Source organism: Cebus imitator, unplaced genomic scaffold, assembly GCF_001604975.1.
Source record: "Cebus imitator isolate Cc_AM_T3 unplaced genomic scaffold, Cebus_imitator-1.0 Scaffold64, whole genome shotgun sequence".
Lineage (NCBI taxonomy): Eukaryota > Metazoa > Chordata > Mammalia > Primates > Cebidae > Cebus > Cebus imitator.
In genome coordinates, this window is record NW_016107379.1 from 2,114,223 (window position 1) to 2,135,765 (window position 21,543).

The 21,543-nt window shown below is 41.3% G+C and overlaps 1 protein-coding gene and 1 long non-coding RNA gene across 3 annotated transcripts in view; one reads left to right on the forward strand and one right to left on the reverse strand.

Annotated features, from left to right (window-relative positions):
* Positions 1–16,304, reverse strand: part of RASGEF1B (RasGEF domain family member 1B) — a 634,161-nt gene extending 617,857 nt beyond the window's left edge. For both annotated transcript variants that reach the window (XM_037739153.1, XM_017530206.2), the window contains exon 1: positions 16,053–16,304. In XM_037739153.1, coding sequence (XP_037595081.1) covers positions 16,053–16,121 — 69 coding nt within the window. In that variant the 5' untranslated portion in view covers positions 16,122–16,304. The remainder of the gene's footprint in view (positions 1–16,052) is intronic.
* A 198-nt stretch (positions 16,305–16,502) lies between these two features.
* LOC119471530 lies at positions 16,503–19,290 on the forward strand. Its single transcript, XR_005200603.1, has 3 exons — positions 16,503–16,909; positions 17,920–18,410; positions 18,883–19,290. It is a non-coding gene; the product is annotated as an uncharacterized LOC119471530 (long non-coding RNA).
* Positions 19,291–21,543: the final 2,253 nt, after the last annotated feature.

Genomic DNA, 21,543 nt, shown 5'->3' on the forward strand with positions numbered 1-21,543 from the left:
CAATATAGAAAGAAAAATATTGCTAACTGCATATTGCTACCATGTGCTAGGTGCTGAGTGAAAGCTAAGCGTTTTCACATCATATCTCATTTAATGTGCTGCACAGTCCAGTGAGATCTTTTCATTTAGAGCATTTTACATATAAGGAAAGTAATTTGCCTAAGGCACTACAAAACAAAATCAGAAAATCAAATAAAGAACAATTATTTGAAAAAGGTTTTACAACCAGATACAACCTCAGACATAATCTCAATTTTTTATCATTTTTAATCATTACTTGTGTCTTAGAAAGTAGCAAGATACAAATGATAATGTATTCTGCCTATTTATAGCATAAATTTGGAAAAGCATTGTTTCTTCTGCAATGAACTCCTTTTGAAGAAATATTTTAAGTGGTATCACAGCACTTGAAAGTATGTTGGGAAGAGAGTTAGCTCATGAAATCGTTACCCTAGAACATACATAGTGGTTTTCTACCACACCTCAGCTCAGAATAGGACGCTATTTTTGTGCTTAGAAATCAAGCCTCCTCAAGTAAACTTGGGGCAGAAACCACATCTTGTTCTATTTGTAATCCTTACAGCAACAAGCACACATATGGAACACATAATTGGGACTAAGTAAAAACTTGTTCAACGAACGATCAGCATAGCACATTGTATGTGGTGGGCAAGAGACTTCACAAAGAAAAACAAACACTGGTTTATTTACCAAGAAAAAAAAAATCAAACCAATCTTCTGTCACCGCAAGTGTTCTGGAGTCTAATTTGGTTTCCATGTGGACTGAGGACAAAGTCTACAGTAAGTGTCTTCTCGGATGTCTTTCTCATTCCCATCACATGTCCACTGAATACCTACCCCTCCAAAAATGTTAATACACTAGGAACCTGGCCAAACTGTAAATCAAACCCAGTCATAAAGTAGAAAACAAGAAAAATAAGAAGAGAGGTAGCACCTAATGTTAATTACATGCCAGGCATAGCGCTTAACACTTTGCATATATTTCTTCATTAAATCTTCATAATAACCACTGTCCCCACCTTACAGATGAAGACACTGAAGCTTAGAGATGTTAGGTAGCTTGTCTATGATCACACAGATAGTAAGTGTCAGGTGAGAATAATGATTCAAACTTAAGCTCTAGAGGATAATCACTAAAGGGCAGCCTTAGATACAGGAAGTGGGAAGTGTCACCTCTTTGCTTTGGTGATGCTGAGGTCATCACTGAGATGATTAATGTATATGAGTCTTGCTTGCCTCCTTATACTGGTGAGAGAACACAGTTAACACCTAGGTTACCCTAGAAGGAATGGAAGAGCTTGGAAACAGAAGACCTAGAGCTCAAGTCCTAGCTCCATCAGTTTCTGCCTGTTGTTATGTCAGTGCATTCACCTTACCTCTCTGGACCTCAGCTTCTAAATCTATCAAGTGGGAATAATAAAGTATCAAAAGCTGTTAAGAGAGTTTTGGTGAAAGTGCTTCAAAATCCACAAAGCACTGTACCATGAAATGTGTTGATTATTCTCTAACACTGATAATCCTCTCAGTCAGCAGAACAGAAGATTCCATAACATAAAATCCTGGGTCATCACCCCAACCAGCTGTACCTTAGGAATGATTTGCCCAGAGAGAAAAATATAACTATTCTCTACAGTTCATAGCTTGGATACTCTTTACCCAGTGATATAATGAAATCAAAGGAAGAGATAGGGATGGTCAGAAATGACAGATGTGATTTATGCTAATGCTGTGAGACAGAAAAGCCTTGGGAATGATTTTGGAAACATATCATTAAAGCTGCTCCTACTTGTATTCACATAAATGTGCAAGGCCAGAAATGTAAAGGCCCTTTACTAATGATGAAATTTTTCATTTAAATAACATTTTATGGCATTTAGGTGCACCCTGCATTGTCCTAAACTCTATTTGAGATAGATACCTTATATTTTTGTAATACTTTATGATTTTCAAAAAATTCATATTAATGATTTCAATTGGTGATTTTCTAGTTCTTTTTATTGAATATATTTAAGGTATACAACATGATGTTTAGATGTACTTATACATAGTGAAATGGTTACTGCTTTCAATCAAATTAACATACCAATCATCTCATACAGTTAACCCTTTGTGTGTGGGGGGAGGGGCGTAAGAGCATGTAAAATCTACTCTCTTCACAAAAATGCCATTATTAACTATAACGGCATGTTGTATACTCAGTCTCTAGACTCACTTATCCTACATATCTGCAAGTTTGTACCCCTTGTCCTACATCTTCCCATTTCCTACTCCCACCCCGATCCCTGATAACCATTACCCTATTAAGAAGGAAAGCTTACATGGAAAAAGGTGGTAAATTAATTATCTGCAAAACTGGTTAAACAATTTTAGACTCAAGCTCTTTTCCAATTGCTAATATTTCTTAATTCCTTGTTCCTTAGTTTTCCATCTATACACAGGATAAAATAGCTCCCTGGCATTTCTGTTTCTAGTAAAATAATATAGGTAAGATGCTTTGGTAAATTCTAAAGAACCATTAATATTGTTTATTGCCCATCAACTCTGCAAAATGAGAGCATTTCTTAGTCAATCCAACCCACAGCAATTCCAAATCAAAAATGCAACCCAAGGTAGGCCAAGAAAAGTCCCCCCATTTGTCTGGGAAGTATTCATATGTAAGGAAAGTCCACACAACATGCAGAGAGACGGAGCTGCATTGACTAGGAACCCCAAGGGTCTGCCCAGCTGCTTGGACATGCAAACCTGGCACCAAGCAAATAGACTTCTAAAAATCACAGGAGGCATCAGGAGTGCTCACCCAGCCATCTGACATATTCACAGCATCTGGGCATGAGAAAATTGTATTTCCCAAGTCCCTCTTCCCTGCCTCCATCTTCCCCAGCCACACATGCAAACAATCTGGATAGTCCATAAGGTAGAGGATAATTTTAGGGAGTTCCCCAGGGCTTGACTGGATGCTTTCCAAACATTTCTTTCTGGCCTGTGAAATCAGATACACTATTTCTTTATACATGAGAAAAAATGAAATCAGTTTCTATTTGCAGAGTAAGATGGAAAAAATGAAGTTGCGCATAGCTATGTCACAGATTCTTAGAAAGGAACTCCCTAAGCTGGAGGACAGGAAAAAGGTACAAGAGAAACTCCCTTTCTAAAGGAAAGTAAGTTCAGTTTGTTAACCTCTGAGAAGTATCCTGTGAGGTTGGCCTCAGGTACACAAGCATGTTTAAGGTCTGGAGCAAAGTTGGTAAATAAAATCAGTGAGATTTCTTGAGTCACTTTACTGGTCATGATGTGGTTTAATCATCATGGCCATTTCAGGTGCAAATCATTGTGTGTCTGTTTGTCTGTCCTTCTGTCTGCATGTGGCTGTGTGTGTGACTGACCTCTCTATACCACCCCACTTTCTCCTAACAGACAAACAATACTTTTTAACACACACAAAATGTGGTTAAAATGAACATCAAAAGTAAGCTCATTTGAGAAAAAAAATGGCTTGGTGGATGTATTAGTCTGTTCTCCTGCTGCTATAAGGACATACCTGAGACTGGGTAATTTATAAAGGAAAGAGGTTTAAATGACTCACAGTTCCAAGGACTAGGGAGGCCTTAGGAAGCTTACAATCATGGTGGAAGGGGAAGCAAACAAGTCCTTCTTCACATGGCAGGCAGCAGGAAGAAGAAGAATGAGCAGGGATGGGGGTGTGGAGATGGGGAGCCCCTTATAAAACTATCAGATCTTGTGAGAACTCATCTACTATCATGAGAACAGCATAGCGGTAACTGCCCCCATGATTCAATTACCTCCCACTGGGTCCTTCTCACAACATGTGGGGATTGTGGAAACTAGACTTTAGGATGAGACTTAGGTGGGGACACAGCCAAATTATAGGAGTGGAGGATTCGATTTCACAAAAGACCAACCTGTAACCTGTGGGAAACACTGATTCAAGAATGGAATAGGAAAGAAGGAAGTTGACAGGATTATATGGACCCATTTTATGTACACAAATACAATTACAAAGGAAGTCACCTTATCACTTACACCCAAATATTGTTAGCCACATAATCCCACTCCCACCCTAAGAATATAAAATTCTCTTCCAAGGATCCCTCCTCCCTCTGGTGTCAGGAGGTGTCCTCTGGGGGAATTATGTCATATAAGCACTAGAAACAATTCAGGCAGCCACTAGACCAGGCTGGCTCCAGGTGGTCGGTGCACTCCTACCACCCCTGCAGCAAACTGCCCATGACTGCCCTGCCCAGGCCACCAGTGCTCCCTTGCATTGAAAAAGCTGCTTCCTTTGATTCTGCTCTCTGAAAGGGCACTGTGGCAGGTTGCTTGGGTCATGATATGTTAAGCTGTTTTTCCTGGCACAGGGCACTAGACTTAGGGGACAGAGAGAAAGAGGAGGGAGTTCAAACACCAGCCACTATCTGTTTCTGCAGTCTATAATCCTAGACGCTCAGATCATCTTTCTGAATCTAGCCCAGCAGCCCTTTCAATTGGTCTTCTGCCACTGATATCTCTCCTCCCCTATGTTGACAGGATTTTATTCTTAAACCTAGTTAAAGTTGAGTTCTCAGAAAGTACTTTAATATCTATGTACCTATCTGGCTACATATAGACTCCAGAGGTTGTCACACAATGGACATAGCCAAATCTCAGCTCTGACATGGCAAGGGGGCCTCCATTATAAATGCATTATATACCCCTGGGAAATTTTTTAATACCATCTAGGAACATTGCCTCTGTTACTTCTACTTACTGATCCTTGAGATGGTTCTCACTTACCAGATAGGGACTGCCTGGAGAATGTCGAGTGTGTTATTTTTCCTTCTAGGCATCAGTAGTCACAGATATAAAAGGGTAAGTGAGGGAGTATTTTGAATTCTTAGAAGAAAGTTTTAACATGGTTCTAATAACAAAGTTGGCATTACACTTGGAACAAAGAATGAAATGGAATTTCTGACCCAACAATTCAGATTTTTTTTTTAATGCTCACTATTCCTTTTCTCTATACTCTCTATTCCCTCCCTTCCCCTGGCTGCAATACAATTGTGCCCATTGCAAGTAAATAGCACAGTTCTAGATAATTACTAATAAGAATTTTAAAAATTAACACCATGGGATGCTCAAGGACTAGTTTAGTAGACAAATTATTGTTGTTATGAATAACTATGTCACAGACACTGAGCTAAGTACATTACATACACTACCTTACTACCTCATAAGGTAGGATCTATTAAAACATCAACTTTACAGAGAGGAAATTAAATTCCAGAGATGTCTATGCCTAACCAAGTTTCACAAAAGCTAAGTATGAAGATTCTCAGGGAAAAAGTAAGAGACATATGAACCTGTCATATGCCTCAGTGGTTACAGCCACTGTGGGGACCTACGTATAAAAGGGGAATGAACCACTCAACCAGTCACTCTTCCCCATCTGTCTATGAGCTTAAGGCTGGGCTAACCTTACCCTACTTTGTATCTTCCATAGGGCTCCCCCAAGGCAGGACGCACTGCTTAAGGTAAAATATACTCGACATGGTGAGAAACTAAAAATAAATCAAGTACTTTCTCTAGAAAATTAGACTCCGCCCAAGGCAAACTGTAAACTCCACTGACCAATAGGAATGCATTCAAGCCTGCAGCCTTCCTCTGAGGTCTTAATCATGGTCAGATTAATTTCCACCATATCCCTTCACAATTATATTCTAAACTGAATAACATAATTCTGGGAAAGAAATTTCCATAAAATAAAACCATAGTATCTTAAGGCTGCCTGAAATTCAGCCTGTCACCAAAGTTCCTAAGCATTCCAAAACACCTTTTCAAAGAAAGATGAGACGCCTGTTTGGTGACCTAAGCGTTGGATTCATAAACCTTGAGCTCTAGTTGAAAATTCTGACTGCTTCATCTTTCCTTCTCTACCCTTCAAATAGAAACATTTCGATCCTTCATCATTTATACCGCCCTTAACAGTCCATTCCCCAGCAAGCTCCTGCACGCCCAAGATGCCAAGTATACACCTTATGTTTCTGTTCTCATCATTACTGAATCGGTAATGACAATTTACATTTGTATAACGCCTGACATTTTATAAAGGACGTTTGCATTTGTTACCACACTAGAGCCTCACATCATTTCTGTGAGTGAAGCAAATCAAATATTGATACTTTTTCAAGCTATGAAAGTTGACACTAGAGAGGTAAGGAGATTTCCTCCAATAGCTCACAACTAGTGAGGAGATGGTCTAGACTCTGAATCCAGGTCTTAGGACTCCCCATGCAGGTTCTTTGCAATTCGTAACACTGTCATTCTTTAGTTTTCAGCCCCTTGTGCCTCCCTGTAGGTACCCTCACTTGACTTACAGTCAAGTTCAGATAATCTCCATGAAAGTAAATTCCCATGTTTCCAGGCACCCAACAGAGCTTCCAGAGAAGTAGGGCATCATTACTTTCCCACTGGAAATATGATAAGGAAACCCAATGGGTAAGTGTTCTTTGGAGTAAATTATTTTTGGAGTAATCTAACCTGACTTACAGCCAGAATGCTCCACCAACGGCATGAAAAATAAAAGACTGATTAATAAAATCTTGACTTATGGCATGGATTCGCTTCACTTGACCTATATTGAGGATACATGTTTGCAACCCAATTGAAAAATAAAAAATACTCTGTATTTAATTATATTGCAATCTATGGTTGAATTTCATTTAAGTGGCACTTATAATTGGCACATTTTTCAAGTACTGCTTCTGCCACAGTTGTATATAAAAGTACATTATCATCATTTGCACAACTGCTGCCTAAGTTAACATTAATACACATCCCATAGATCAGAGATGGGATCACTAAAGGAGAGTGGCTGTCACATTTTCATGAAATATAATTAAATATATTCAGAAATAAACTGGTTTCTAGATTCTGCTAAAGCAGCACAGGGAATGTTTTCAAAATTAATAAGCATTGATTTAGCACCTACGTTTTGCTCAGCAGTGCAGAACATTCAGAAAAGTATACAATATGTTCTAAGATGGTCAAAAATAGGGATAGTTCAGAGTTTGGGGTCAAAAGGAAATTTTATGATAATTATTATACATATTATTTGTCAATTACCATATTCCAGACACTATGCTAAGTATTTTATTTGAACTACTTTAATTCTTATGACAACTCAATGAAGTAGTTATCATTATTATTATTATTATTATTATTATACAGAAAGTAAAACTGAGGCACAAAGAAGTAGCTTACTTTATTAAGGTCACATAGCTAAGAAGTAGAGGAGACAGGATTGGAAGCCAAATATATGTTCCTCAGCCTGCATGCTCTGAGTTTCTTTGCTATATTGGGGAATGCTTCATGAAGGGCTGCCTCTTTGATATGGCCCTGAAGATTACATAGGGTTCAGTTAAGAAAGAGCACAAAGAATGGACATAAGTCATGTTAGAAGACTGCCAAATAGCATAAACAAAGACAAGAATTTGTATTTGAACATTTGAGGATCCTTGAAGAAAAATCAATGGCAGGAAATAAAGTTGGCTAGGCAGGGTGAGACGTTTACTAGAACACCTTAAAAATAATCTAGGCAGAATTTAGGGACTTGACCCTTTGGAAATAGGAAGTCATGTAGACTCTTACATAGGAAAGTGATGATGAAAAGGCATTGTGGTATAACAGCAGTTTATTCAGAAAGAGTCGAGAGAAGTGAGACTTGAGGAAAGAAAAACAATTAGTCACTTATTGTGAAATCCTCTCTGGGCCCTACTGCTCCTAGGTCAGAGCAGACATTCAATAAACATTTGTCAGATCAGTGAATGAAGAGTTATATGGATAAAAAGAAAGGTATAAATCCAAGAAAGAATCTGCAGGAGTCACTGACAAATTGTCCATGGTGGAAAAGGAAGAAAAAGCAAAGATGGCACCAAAGTGCTACTTAAGGTGAAAAGAAAATGGGCACTTTTGGCTGACAATGGAGTTGGAAAGGAGAACTGGGTTTCAGGTGGATGCCAGGAGGAAAATGAGGCTTCCATTTTGGTTTGAAAATGTAGGGGCTTGAAAGGAATATAAGATACTCTTAATATATTATAGGTATTTGGAGAACGAAGCCAAGACTGCATTTAAGAATCTCGAAGGGTGGAAAGCACAGATTCTACTCATCACAAATTCAGATAAATAAAAGTTGCCATTTTATTTTTGGGCTACCTCAGTAGGCAACTCTACGTAGGTAGAACTTTCCTAATGTGAATGTCACTACTGGACCTACTATATCTTATCAAAGACATGCAAAGTAAAGAAATTTATAATATACAAGAACACCATTATAAACTGAAAAGAACTAAGCAAAGGGAAATACATCAAAGAATTAAACTCCTATCCCTGCTCCCTATGACATGCTCTCAGCACTGGCCATTTGGCAGATTTGAAACACCAGCCTTTCCTTATCAAACTAAAAAAAGAAAAAAAATCATATAACAGTTTCTCAGCAAGAAACCATTAGACAGATGTAATCATAATGGGACCAAACATTCTTATAAATGAAATGCGAGCATTTAGGACCACATGTGGAGTTTAAAAGCAGCTAACACAAAAGGTAAGTAGAGTTGCCCCTGCATATACAATGGCTCAGATGTGGTAGAGCAATCCAATTGGCCCTCAAACAAACTGAACTGTGAATTTACAGGACAAACCCAGTATCCATTAGCTTAAAATTCAAATGACTCTCACAGAAAGCCCAGCTGTGGCACTAGGAGCTATTATTCTAGAAGTAAACTTCTCTCTTCTGATCATCCACCAGCATTTAATCAGAGAAGCCACAGCCATACTTGTCCAAGTTATTTGCTTTCAAAGCAGTCTGATCACATGTTTCATTCTCTAGATGCTTGAAGCCCATCAGAATGACCAAGTGGATAAGAGTTTACAAGATTCATTTAGACAAAGGAACTCAGCTACTCAATTGTAATAGGCAAAATTAAGGTCTTTAACAGGCAAATGAGAGTGAAAGAAAAAAAACTGCTTGAAAGTATATCCATTTTAAGGAGAGAAGGGATGGAGTTAGCTGAAATATAAAAATTGAAAGATTTATAAAATGTAGCCCTGGAAATCAATCCAACCAGTGGAGCACATTTGTCATTAGTGGGTGCTAAAAGAGAAATCATTGAAATTCAGGCACATTGTTTAAATTAAAAACCATACCATAAAATATCTTTGGGTAACATGCCAAATTTTTTTACCCAAATGCTCCCCAGTTTAGAGACAGGATATTTATCAAATGCTGTTTGGCAAATCAGTAGTTTGAAACTCTGAAAACATTTTCTCCCCCAAAAAATAATGTTATTACATGGTGACTGGTTTCCCAAGACAGACAACCAGAATCTCCCAATGTATAGCATAATGATGTATAAATATAGTACTGGGATAATGGGGTAATACAAATTGTTTAGTAAAAATAGAATCTTATCCTATATAGCAGTGCTCTTCAAATTGTGGGTCATAACCCATGAAATCAATTTAGTGGGTCTTTATCTGTTTATTTTTTAATAGAATGAAAAAGAAAGAATAAAACTGCAAAGATCAGAGGATATCCCATGTCATAAGGAAAAGTATTATTCTTGAAAATTAATTTCATTGTTATAAATAGCTATGTGCATCCAGGATTGCAATGTAAAATACACTTCTTACCATAAGTCACAGTCAAAACAGTTTGAGTATCTCTTAACAAGGCTTCCATAGTGTGCCTAGCACAAAGAAAGCATTTAAGATTTTTTGAATAAATGAATGACTGAATTGGTGAACACATTAAGAACAAATAAATAGAATGCTAGTTACACACTTCTCAGTTACAGCCCTGACACTGCAATAGGAAGCTTGCTCACTCCCGCATTTTCATACTAGTGAGGCAGTGTGGACAGACAGTTGACCCAGCTGCAATTCCCTATAAGTGGCTCCCTTGGCTAGGGACAAGATCTTGGGCAGCTATAAAGAGAGAAGGATAAGAACAAGGATTCCACAGGTAAATGGGATTGGACTCTAGCAGCAGGGTTCTAGAGGAAAGAGGGAGAAGGTAAGATAGAGTTACCAGATTTGGCAAATAAAAATACAGGTTACCGAGTTAAATCTGGATTTCAGATAAACAGTAAATAATGTAAAGGCAAAAAAAAATTATGAATGTTGAGGGTTAGAAAATTACTTTGATCAATCAGACATTTATTTGATGCAAAACTGTGTCCAAAATACATGCCAGGTACTAGAGAATTAAGAAATACATGGTTCCTGACACTGAAGAAGACAGACACACATGCAACTGTCTCAACAATTGACACGTATTGAGCACTATTCTAAGTAAGTGCTTCACAGGCAGTAACTCGTTTAACAGTCACCACCCTGCATTAAGCACTACTGGTATCCCCTTTGAAGACATAACTGGAGCTTAGAGAAATTCAAAGAGGAAGTTGTCCAAGGTCTCAGAAAACACACACATGCATATAATATTCAGTGGGCCTCTGGTAGAGGCTGGATATTGTTCAAGATGGGTGGATCTGGAAGTAAGATTTGAGCTGAACCTTGAAGAAAGATACAACTTCAATAGATGACTATTAGGGGAAGAATATTCTGGGCAGAGTAACAGCTTGGAAGTGAGAGAACATAATCAAGAAATGGGAGTAAATTTGCTGGAATATTAGGAATATAGTGATAGGAAGGAAAGATTAGGCAAGTTAACCAGGCAGTGACCATACTGTGGAGGAAGTCTGCATACACTGTTGAATCTGCACACGTGGTGAACCACTAATGGAACTGGGGTAAGTAGCTGGTACAGTGGTGAACGTCTGTAGTCCCAGCTGCTCCAAAGACTGAGGCTTGAGGAACACTTGAGTCCAGCGGGTTAAGTCTAGCCTGAACAACACAGCTGGATCCCATCTCTAAAAAATAAATTTAAAAAACTCTAAAAAACTGGGTTTGAGGCAGGGTCTCACTATGTCACCAGGCTGAAATGCAGTGCAGTGACACTATCATAGCTCACTGCAAGCTCAAGAACTCATGGATTCAAGCGATCTTCCTGCTTTGGCCTCCCAAGTATCTAGGACTACAAGCACATGCCACTATGCTTGGCTAATTTTTTTTTTTTTTTTGGTAGAGACAGGGTCTCACTATGTTGCCCAGCCTGGCCTCAAGCAATCCTCCTGTCTTGGCCTCCCAAAATGCTAGAATTGTAGGCATGAGCCACCATGCCGGACTTTAAAAAATTAAGTATTTGTGGAAAGTAAATGGGGACCATGTTGAGTTGGGTTTTAGAAAGATGATTTTGGTAATAGTACTAAAGATAGAGTAGATGAGACAAAAAATCAGAGGCTACAAAACCAGGTAAGTCAATACAGATAGCTGGCAAAGCACTGTGGCACCAGAATCCAGGATTTACCTTCCAGATAAAACACTTAGTAGGTGAGTGACCTCGGACAATTCATGTAGTCACTCTGAGCCTTGGCTTCCTCATTTCCAAAACAGCGATGACAATACCACTTACCACATTATTGGGGCAATAAAACAGGCCAATACACAGAAATGCTCAATAAATAGAAGCTATCTATAAATCATCATGGCAATTGAACTTGAATCTGCCCTTAACAACTTCCAAGTTCAATCAGCCTTTGATTAAATGTCTCTGGGAATAAGACACTTGTGCCATCCTGATATGATTTGGCTCTATGTCCCACTCAAATCTCATCTCGAATTGTAATACCTACATGCCAAGGGAGGGTCCTGAGGGGAGGTGATTGGATCATGGGGGCGGTTTCCCCCATGCTGTTCTCATGATAGTGAGGTCTCAGGAAATCTGATAGTTTTATAAGGGGCTCTTCCCCCTTTGCTGTCTCTCTCCTTCCTGCCGCCTTGTGAAGGTGTCTTGCTTCCTCTTCACCTTCTGCCATGATTGTAAGTTTCCTAAGGCCTCCCAAGCCATGCAGAACTGTGAGTCAATTAAAACTTCTTTGTTCGTTAATTGCCAGTTTTGGGCACTTCTTTTTGTTTTTTATTTTTCTTTTTTTTGAGCGGCGGGTACTTCTTTATAGCAGTGTGAAAACTGACTAATACACATCTCAATGGTAACATAGTCAGGGCAGTGAGAGAATGGGGGATTATCTTTACTTCTTCCAAAAAGAATATATCTAAGAATGAAGCTAAAAAACAAAAGGTAAAACAAAAAGCAAAACAAAACGAACTCCAGAATATCAAGTAACTATATTTGGAGAAGGTGAGTGAACTTTGAGATAAAGCAGACTGTGTTTGCATCCTTTCTCCAGCATACAAGAGTGATCTTAAGCAAACTAAGCTCTCTAAACCTTAATCTTCTCATCTGTAACACATGGTTGTTAGCACCTATATCATGAGACTATGTAAAGGATAGCTGCGATCATGTATAGTATGCCTTCAGAACAATGCCTGGCCTAGAGTAGGCAATAACTGATAGTTATTATGTATTGTCACAATTAGGCAGTAGTACAAGTGGAGACAGAAAACAATGAAAAACACATACAGTATACATGAGTTTGTCAATTCTAGACATCATAATCATGAATGGTGGTATGGAATTAAACATCCCTTTTCTACGTGTTCAGCCCAATGAATTTGGCTTCTTAAAGGTGTACCACCAGGTAAGATGATAAAAAATAACAGGGATTTAAAAATGCATAATTGGCCAGATGTGGTGGCTCACGCCTATAATCCCAGCACTTTGGGAGGCCGAGGCAGGTAGATCATGAGGTCAGGAGTTCAAGACCATCTTTGTCAACATGGTAAAGCCCCATCTCTACTAAAAATATATAAATCAGCTGGATGTGGTGGCACACACCTGTAGTCCCAGCTACTTGGGAGTCTGAGGCAGGAGAATCACTTGAACCTGGGAGGGAGAGGTTGCAGTGAGCCAAGATTGTGCCACTGCACTCCAGCCTGGCAAAGAGCAAGACTCCGTCTAAAAAAAAAACACAAGAAAATAAAAATCCGGATTTGTGGATTGGGGGTTAGAAGGGCACAAAAGATGAAAAAGTAACAGCCTCTGACTATATTATTTTCCCACCACTTCCTGTCCTAGGACTCAAACCCCATTACTGACGAACTACCACCCCAAATGCTACTAAGGCATCATGAAAAGCAAGACTGGGGCTAGAGGAGGAGGTCAGGTTCATAATTCAGAGCTTCATGGGGGAGGAATGGATGCCAGGGCCAGACATCTATCCAGCCATTCAAGCACACAGGGACCTGCGAGGTCTGAAACCCACCTGCCTGCATGCTTCTGGACATCAGAATACGCAGCAAGCCCACTCTTTCTGTAGGTGCTGTGCATTGGTGTGGCACAATCATTATTCCAAATACCCAGACCAGTACTCAGGGCACAGCCGTGGTCCTGGGGTAAACTTAAGATCCTTTGCTTTTTTCTAGAAATTTAATTGTTCTCAACAACTTGGTATACAAACTGAAATACTTTACTAAGATAAAGCAAAAGGATAATAAAATGATCATTAAGACACTTTGTGTTTCCAGTATACATGCTCTGTCCCTAGGCCATGAAGATGGTGCCGCAGGGCACACACTGGAGCTGCTTTTCAACCACAGTGACTTTTTTGGCCCTGTTTTCTCTATAACCTGTCACTCGCTCCCTCTTGCCAGACAACTGCAAACACATTAAGAGGTCCCAGATTCAGTTCTCAGGGTGAATATCCTCTGTGCAAACCTAAGTGCCCTGAGTGGGAAGAAACTACATTCTTGTCCACATTCTAACCAAAATGAAACCAAAGGCCATTCATTAGAAAAACATCCATCTCTTCTCCTGATCTCTCTCAAATTAAAGATAACCAAAGTTAGAATTGGAGCATTTGGTGAAAATGAAAAGCTGCCTAAATTTCTCTCAAGTGTCCTAGCACTTTCACTTTTGGAAATGAATATTTAGAAAGGTTTAAGAATATCTTTCTTACACATTTCTCTCTCCTTCCTTCCCAAATGACTGCCTCTTCATTTATGAGCGAGAGTGTGTTGAAGGGGCTATCGCCTAAGAACCTAGCATCCTCAAGCACATTCCTAACTCAGTTCTTCATCTTTGGGCACTGATTTTCCCCAGAGGTAGGAAAGGGATGATTACCTACATTGTCCAGCAATACTGATTAAGAACGATACCTAGGTGGGATGCATTAGGTCAAGTCAGCCAATAATGACTCAATCCTTTGTAGAAAGACAGAGAAGGCAAATGCTACAAATAGCTTCTGCCTCTAGATGGGTGGAAAATAACGCAGAACAAGACATGAGGTGTGACCAAGGACTGAGGGAATTCCCTTTCCTGGGAACTCTTCAAAGACAAAACAGCTGCTCATTTTTTTAATTGTCTAAATATGTCTGTGGCTAGTTTTTACAGGCTGCCTCCTCTCTGGAATGTTTGGGAGCCAATCATCCTGAAAAATCAAGATGGGGCATCTATCAGCTGGAGGACAAAAGCAGCAGGAATATACAACCAAATATATAACCAAAAGGCAGTGTACACAACCAAAATCGCTTGGCATGTTTGGTGATTTAAGAACAAAAATCCAAACACAAGTGAAGAGAAAGCCAAAGAGAAAAGCAATTTAAGGAAGTATCTCAGGTCTCCACAGTGACCCCCAAATGCTACATAACACTTCACAGACCAACAAAGGGGCAGTGATGTCGCATGCCAAAGGTGACAGCTAATTTTCCCAGCAGGTCTGGAAAACTTTTCCAGGTTCTTCATTATTTTATAGGTTTCAGGCTACCAACTGCCCAGGCCTTTCAGCCTGGTTTCTCCCACCCCACTCTTGTTTTCCCAGCTCCTCCTTATCACCTACTATTGGGATCTCCCTGCTTAAAAGCCATTCTGTCACACAGTGGAGGTTATGGGTTGGGTAATTTGAGCTTCAAAATCAAAGGTATGTGACCATAAAATCTCAGAAGGTAAGAACAGCTACAGGTGCCAAAGGTGAGAAGAGACTCGCCAGCAGCCAGGGAACATATTAAGAGTCTGGAACCTGAAGAGGTGCCTTGCTGAAGGACAAACTCCTGCGTTCACCAGAGAAGAGACCAAGTTGTGTTTCTCTGGCCAGTCAGTAAACTGCAGACAGGGAAGGCTGGGCCAGCTCCTGGAGTGGCTGGCCGGGAAAGTCGTCAGGCTACCGTGGCTGTGACTGAGAGAGGAGCGCAGTGCAACGCAGACTGCAGCACTGGATAACCTGGCCGAGTCCGTCAGGCCGGCGTGTCAGGCAGTCTCTTGAGGAAGGGCAGGGTAAAGAGACAAAGGACACTCTCTGTTCTCACCGCAGAGATGAGGAAGCCGGGGAGGGGTTCCACAGCATGAAACTCTCCCTACCGAGTGGTCACTATAGGAAAGCCAGCCAGCCCTCTCCTAAATGATTCCGTGCGGAGTTGCCTCACCGCAGCAGCACTGCCACCGCAAGCAGGTGTGAGCAATTAGACGAACCTGCCTTAGGAACTGCCATTTGTTCACCTGATTTGGCAGATCTCTTTTTAACCCTCCTCATCCCTAGTGTCTCTCACTCACAGAAGACACAAGTTAACTTAAATGGAGTTTGCGCTGTGCGGGAGATTGGGGGAGGGGAGCAGCTGGAGGAGGTAAGAAGGTGGAAACCTTTTGACCGGAAGATTTTTCTGTTGTTTTTCAGACTAAAAGGAAAAAACAAAGTAGGCAGTAAAGAGGACTGCAGGATACTGCTCATTTTTAGACATCCTGGCATTTTAGGTAAAGAGCAACTGGCAGAACTCAGCCCGATGACAGAAAACGTGTTCACCTGTCAACTGGGGAGGGGGAAAAAAACAAAACCCGAAAAAGATTCACTGAGGTTCAGGAGCCAGAATCCGGGCTCCTAAGCTCCGGGTCTCCTCCTCGCCCTCCTCCCCTGCTCACCCCGCCCCCATGGCCAGGTGGAAACCAGGCAGGTGAACTGCACACGTGTCAACTCCCCGGCGGGGACCCCGGGCCGGCCAGGGGTCCCTCAGGGGACACACCCTTCACCTACCTCAAACATGGGAGAGGCGCCCTTGCTCGGCAACGTGCAGCCCAGGAGCTCGGCGAGAAACTTTGCCATATACGAGCGGTGAGGCAGGGTCCCTCTCGACGCGCCGCTTCTGTCCTATCCCCGCGCCAGAGCCCGAGTGCCGGGATCCTGCCCGCAGCCCGCAGCCCGCAAGCCACCCGGCGCCGTGGCTCGGGGGCTGCCCCGCGGCGGCGGCTGAGCGGCCCGGCCGGGCGGGGAGAGAGCCGCGGCCGCCCGCCCCCGGCGTCCAACGGTGCGAGTGCGCGCAGCCGGGTCCGCAACCAGAGCCTCCGCGCTGCGGGAGCCGGGGCGCCGCCGCCGCCGCGCTAGCCTTTCCCGCTGAATGTCACTATTACCATAGTAAAGGGAAGGGCCCCACCGAGGGGGTGGCGGGCGGGCCGACGGCGCCGCAGGACTGGAGCCGCGCACGGGCAGGGGCCGCCGGCGGGCGCAGCGCCGTGGCGCATTGACCGGCCCGCCCCGCCCCTGGGCAGGGCCGCTCCCGCGACTCGGCCGGGCGGGAGCAGACGCCTGAAGCTCCAGGGGAGAGCTGGCGGCCGGGGCGGGGGAGGGTCTGTGGATGGAGCCGCCGGGCTGACCCACTTCCCCAGTTTTCCCCTCGGCAGCGCTCACGGAGGTGGAAAGGCGGCCGCCTCGCTCCGCTGACTGACTCGGGAGACTCGCTGCAGCCGGGAGCAAGCCGCCCGCAGGGGCTCCCGCACCGGCCGGCGCCGCCCCGCCCTTCCTTTGGAAAAGGAAAAGGCTCCCGAAGCCTCGGAGGAGGAACTCCCCCTCCTGTTCTCACATTATCCCCAAGCCAGTGAATCCGGCAGGCCCAGGTAAGCCCCCAAAAGGGAAAGGTGACTGTAGGCACTAGGGCCTGGGCCGGATACGCTCCAAGATCACAGCTCCCTCCCTGTCCTTAGCTCCGGCAAGAAGAGCCAAGGACCGGCACAGCCAGGTGACTGAGACAGGTGTGGCCCTGTTTTTCCCTCCAAAATGGGAAGGGGAAAAAAAACAAAACCCGAAAAAGATTCACTGAAGTTCAGGAGCGAGAATCCCGGCTCCTGAGCTTGTCTCAAACATGTAAGGCTTGTCTTTTCATTTAAAAAGACATTTTTAGGGCCAGGCCTATATTATGTATTTATTCTGCACCCCCATAGCTGTACATCTCAAGCTTTAACGTGCATATGAATGACATGACCTATAGAGCATGTTTAAAATGAGAGGTCCTGGGCCCCCAACCTATGTTTCTGATCCAGTGATTCTGATTCTGATCCTGGGCCATCTCAGGAGATTCGGACGTAGATGGTACCCCAGGTTGTACTTTGAGAAACATGGCCCTACTATGTAAAAAATGCTGACGTAAACTTATGAAGACTGAGAAAACACTAGATTTGGTGACAGATATGACCGTAGAGAAAGTTGTGTCAAATAACCTGATTTTATTTGCAAAGAAACAGAACTAGAAAAGTTTTTATTACTTCAAGTCATACTGTATCAGTGACACCCAGAGCATGGAGTGGACACTCTATAAATGCCTGTTGGACAGGATGAACAGAAGATGGATGCTGATAAATAGCTGGGTCCCGATTTCGTTAATTGCCATTCCAGAATACTAGCAAATTCACTGTGAATTTAAGGGATAAAAGAGGAAGGAAAGATGTCAAACTAAATTAATTTGAATATGCTATCTCTGTTTCTCAAACTTTTTTGGCTATCTGGTTTTATCTTCTGCATTCTACCCTATGAAATATTCAGGCTTGTTATAAAACAAAAAGACCTACCCCCCCCATGAGTAAAACTAATGCTCTAAGTATGTTATTTTTATTTATTCTCTGTTTTCCAGAACGCTGCCACAACACCAGCTAACCCCCAGCAGCAAAATCAAGAAATGTGGCAGCAAGGTACCCCAGGATGTCCTAAAACTGAAAGAGAAGAAAACTAATGTGTAATAAGTACCTCTGAATGTCTCAGGTACTGTGCCATGGGCTCTGGGGGCAGACTGCCTCCATTTAAATCCCATTTCTGATATTGCTACAGATTGAACATTTTCATTCCCTCCAAAATTCATGTTGAAAGGTAATCCCCAATCCAACAGTGTTGGAGGTGTGGCCTTTGTGCATCATGGGGGCTCCACCCTCATGAATGAGATTGGGTGCCCTTATAAAAGGGGTTCATGAAGGGAGTTCACCCCTCTTGTCCTGTCTTCTGCCATGTAAGGATGCAGTGGCATTTTTCCCTTCCAAAGGATACAACATTCAAGGCACCATCTTGGAAGCAGATAGCAGCCCTCACCAGATGCCAACCTTGATCTTGGACTTCCCAGCCTCTAGAAATGTAAGAAATAAATATCTGTTTTTGTAAATTACTCAGTCTGTGGTATTCTATTATAGCAGCACAAAATTGTCTAAGATATAATTAATAAATGTGACACTTAGAAAAGTGACTTTGCTTCTCTGTACTTCATTTTTCCCATCTGCAAAATGGGTTGAATAATAAAGGCAACTACCACAAGTGGTTTATGTTAGTTTTCCATTGCTATCATAACAAATCACTATTTCGCAGCTTAGGATAATGCCCATTTATTATCTCATAGCTCTGTAGATTAGAATGTGGGTTCAAGTGGGTTCTGTGCTTAGAGTCTCACAAGGTTAAAACCAACCAGGCTGGGCTCTTACCTAGAGTCTCTGGGAAGAAGCCACTTCCAAACTCATTCAGGTTGTTGGGAGAATCTAGTTCCTTGCAGCTGTAAGTCTGAGGTCCTTGTTTCCTTGCTGGCCATCAGCCAAAAGCCACTCTCTGCTTCTAGAAGCTGCCTGGCCTCCTTATGCAGCCCCCTTCATCTTCAAGAAGAAACCTCATTGAGTCCTTCTCATGCTTCAAATCTCTCTGACTTCCTCTTTTGCCAACAGCCAGAGAAAACATTTACCTTTTAAAGGTCTTATGTGATTACATTGGGCCCACCTGGATAATTTTTCTATTCTAAAGCCAGCTGATTAGTCACCTTAGTTGCATCTTCAAAGTTGTTTTTGCCATGTAATATCACAGAAGTAATTCCAGGGTGAAGATCATGAGAGCTACATAGACTCCTGCTTCCTGCATGATTATCTTGAGGAATAAGTAAAGGTGTGTATTTAAAACATTTAGAAAAGTGTTTTATTTTGTGATACCGATAATAAGAACTCAATAAAGATTCGCTATTTCATTTGTCTACACATGGCATTTCATTTGATTGACACAACTCTGTATTATTTTAAAGGGGAGAAACTGAGAATCAATCCAAGACCACACAGAGGGTTAATGGCAGAGCCAGGAATCAAACTTAGAACAGCCATCAATCAAGTCTGTGCTGAGCACTAGGAGGTAGGGCAAAGGACAGATGATGTTCATTTGACAGAGAGGGACTTGAGAAGGGGAGTGCAATAATGAGGAACACAGGGAATATTTACAAATAGTCACTTGCTGTATATGAATAATCTTTGGTGTGGGTACAAGGGAGACTGTACTAAATACTAATTGAAATTTTTTAGGTCTTTAGGCTGACTCTGGGCACACTGCCTAGGAGTTAGCCCTCCTTTACAAGGAGCAGCTATTAAAAAAAAAAAAAATCTTTAACTGAACCTGGTGATTTTTACTGAGCAGATGCATTTTCTTGTGGTGACATTCATCGTAAGAGGGTATACATTACTTGCAATCTAGACTCATTCCTTTGATGGCTTCTTCCTCCCTATGGCCCCTCCTCTGTGATGTCTCGCATCTTGTAGAGGAAATAAAAATGTCTGAAAGGCAGCAACCCACTGACCCTGCCTCAACAGCAAAAGCATTGCCCAGACTTTCTCCAGGGCATGCCCAGGCCTGAATCACTACCATGTCTATTTCTTCCTGTCACTGGCAGAGCAAGGACAGATACCCAGGACAAAAAAAGAAAAGGAAGGAAAGCATACCACAAAATAATCTTGTCATCTACAGTCTTTCCCCATTTAGGACTGTGACTGCAGTATTGTTTGCTATTAGCGTTGTTCATACTCTTTGACCCAGTATTTCTATTTCTAGAGTTTATCTTAAGAAAATAATCTGAGAATCACTCAAAGATTTTGGCATTTAAAATTGTTTCATGTCTGTAAGGGCAAGTGAGTATCTTTTCTACTGACACAGTAACCACCATGGCTAAAAGACTGGGACTGAACTCAGGCTGCATGCACTTGAATTCTGGCTCTCCCAATTGCCAGCTGAGTGATCTTGGGCAAGTCACTTCAATTCTCTAAGCTTCCATTTCCTCATCTGGAAAACAGGGATAATAATACCTCATAAGAACTTAATTAGGTAATACTATTATACTCAGTTATTAGAATGATTATATTCATATAATTATTATACTAATACTAATGAAGGTCCTAACATAATAGTAATATGTTAACTCTTACTAGGGTGATGAGTAATGATACATCCTCAGCTCATGGCCCAAAGCCTGGCATGCAATACTCAATAAAAATTGATTAAATAAATAAATATATGAACAAACAAATGAACAAGGAGACTTGTTACAGCATTATAAAGCTAAAATTTGTAAACCATGAAAACAACAGGGTAGTGGCTTAATATAGTGTGGTACATACAGTCAAAACTAAGTGTGTTTTAAAAGAATAACTAACGACCTAGAAAATGTCTTTATGTAATGTCAAAAGGGGACAGCATACAGTATATGTAGCATATCCTAAATGTGTAAAGTACTTACATGTATATGTATACATTAGGGGCAAAATAGAAGGAAATACACCAAAAGGCAATAATAGTTCTCTGTGAGTGATTAAATTATGGATTTTTTATTTTCTTCTTTACACATTCTTTAATTTTCTAGATTCTCTGCCATGAACTTAGTGTAATATCAATTTAAATACTTTTTTTACAATCTCATAATTAAGAACTTAGACTTTTTTAAGTAATCAAGTTTAACTTAAGATCTTATTTTAATAAATCATTTAGGATGGACCAATTAACACAACTAAATCTACTGCACTGACAGTCTCTTGAAGAAATCTCTGGCGTTTGTGAAAAGGCTCTACTAAATATCATCCAAAATTTGATTTTAAAGACACTCACTGTTGCTGCTAAGAGCCAACAGTTATCAACAATAGCCTTAATAACTAGAAATGTGAAAGTCTTAAGAGGCAAATATAATCTATGTTTAAAACATACTTATTTTCTCATTTAGTTTACAAGAGAATGTTGAAGTTGAAGAATCAACCTTTGGAAACTGTCATTTGCCCAGAATGATTAATTCTGGGTAATTTATGCCTGTCAAGTCACAAAGAACACTTTCATTTACCCTGCTTCCTTTGTGGTTCTGAAAGGGAGATCCTGTGTTACAGTTACTGTAAACTCTGTACTTCAGTATGGTCAGGAAATAGAGCAGTCTGATTAAGCAACTATTCTGACCAATTATTGTCTCTGCAGCATATTAATTACTACT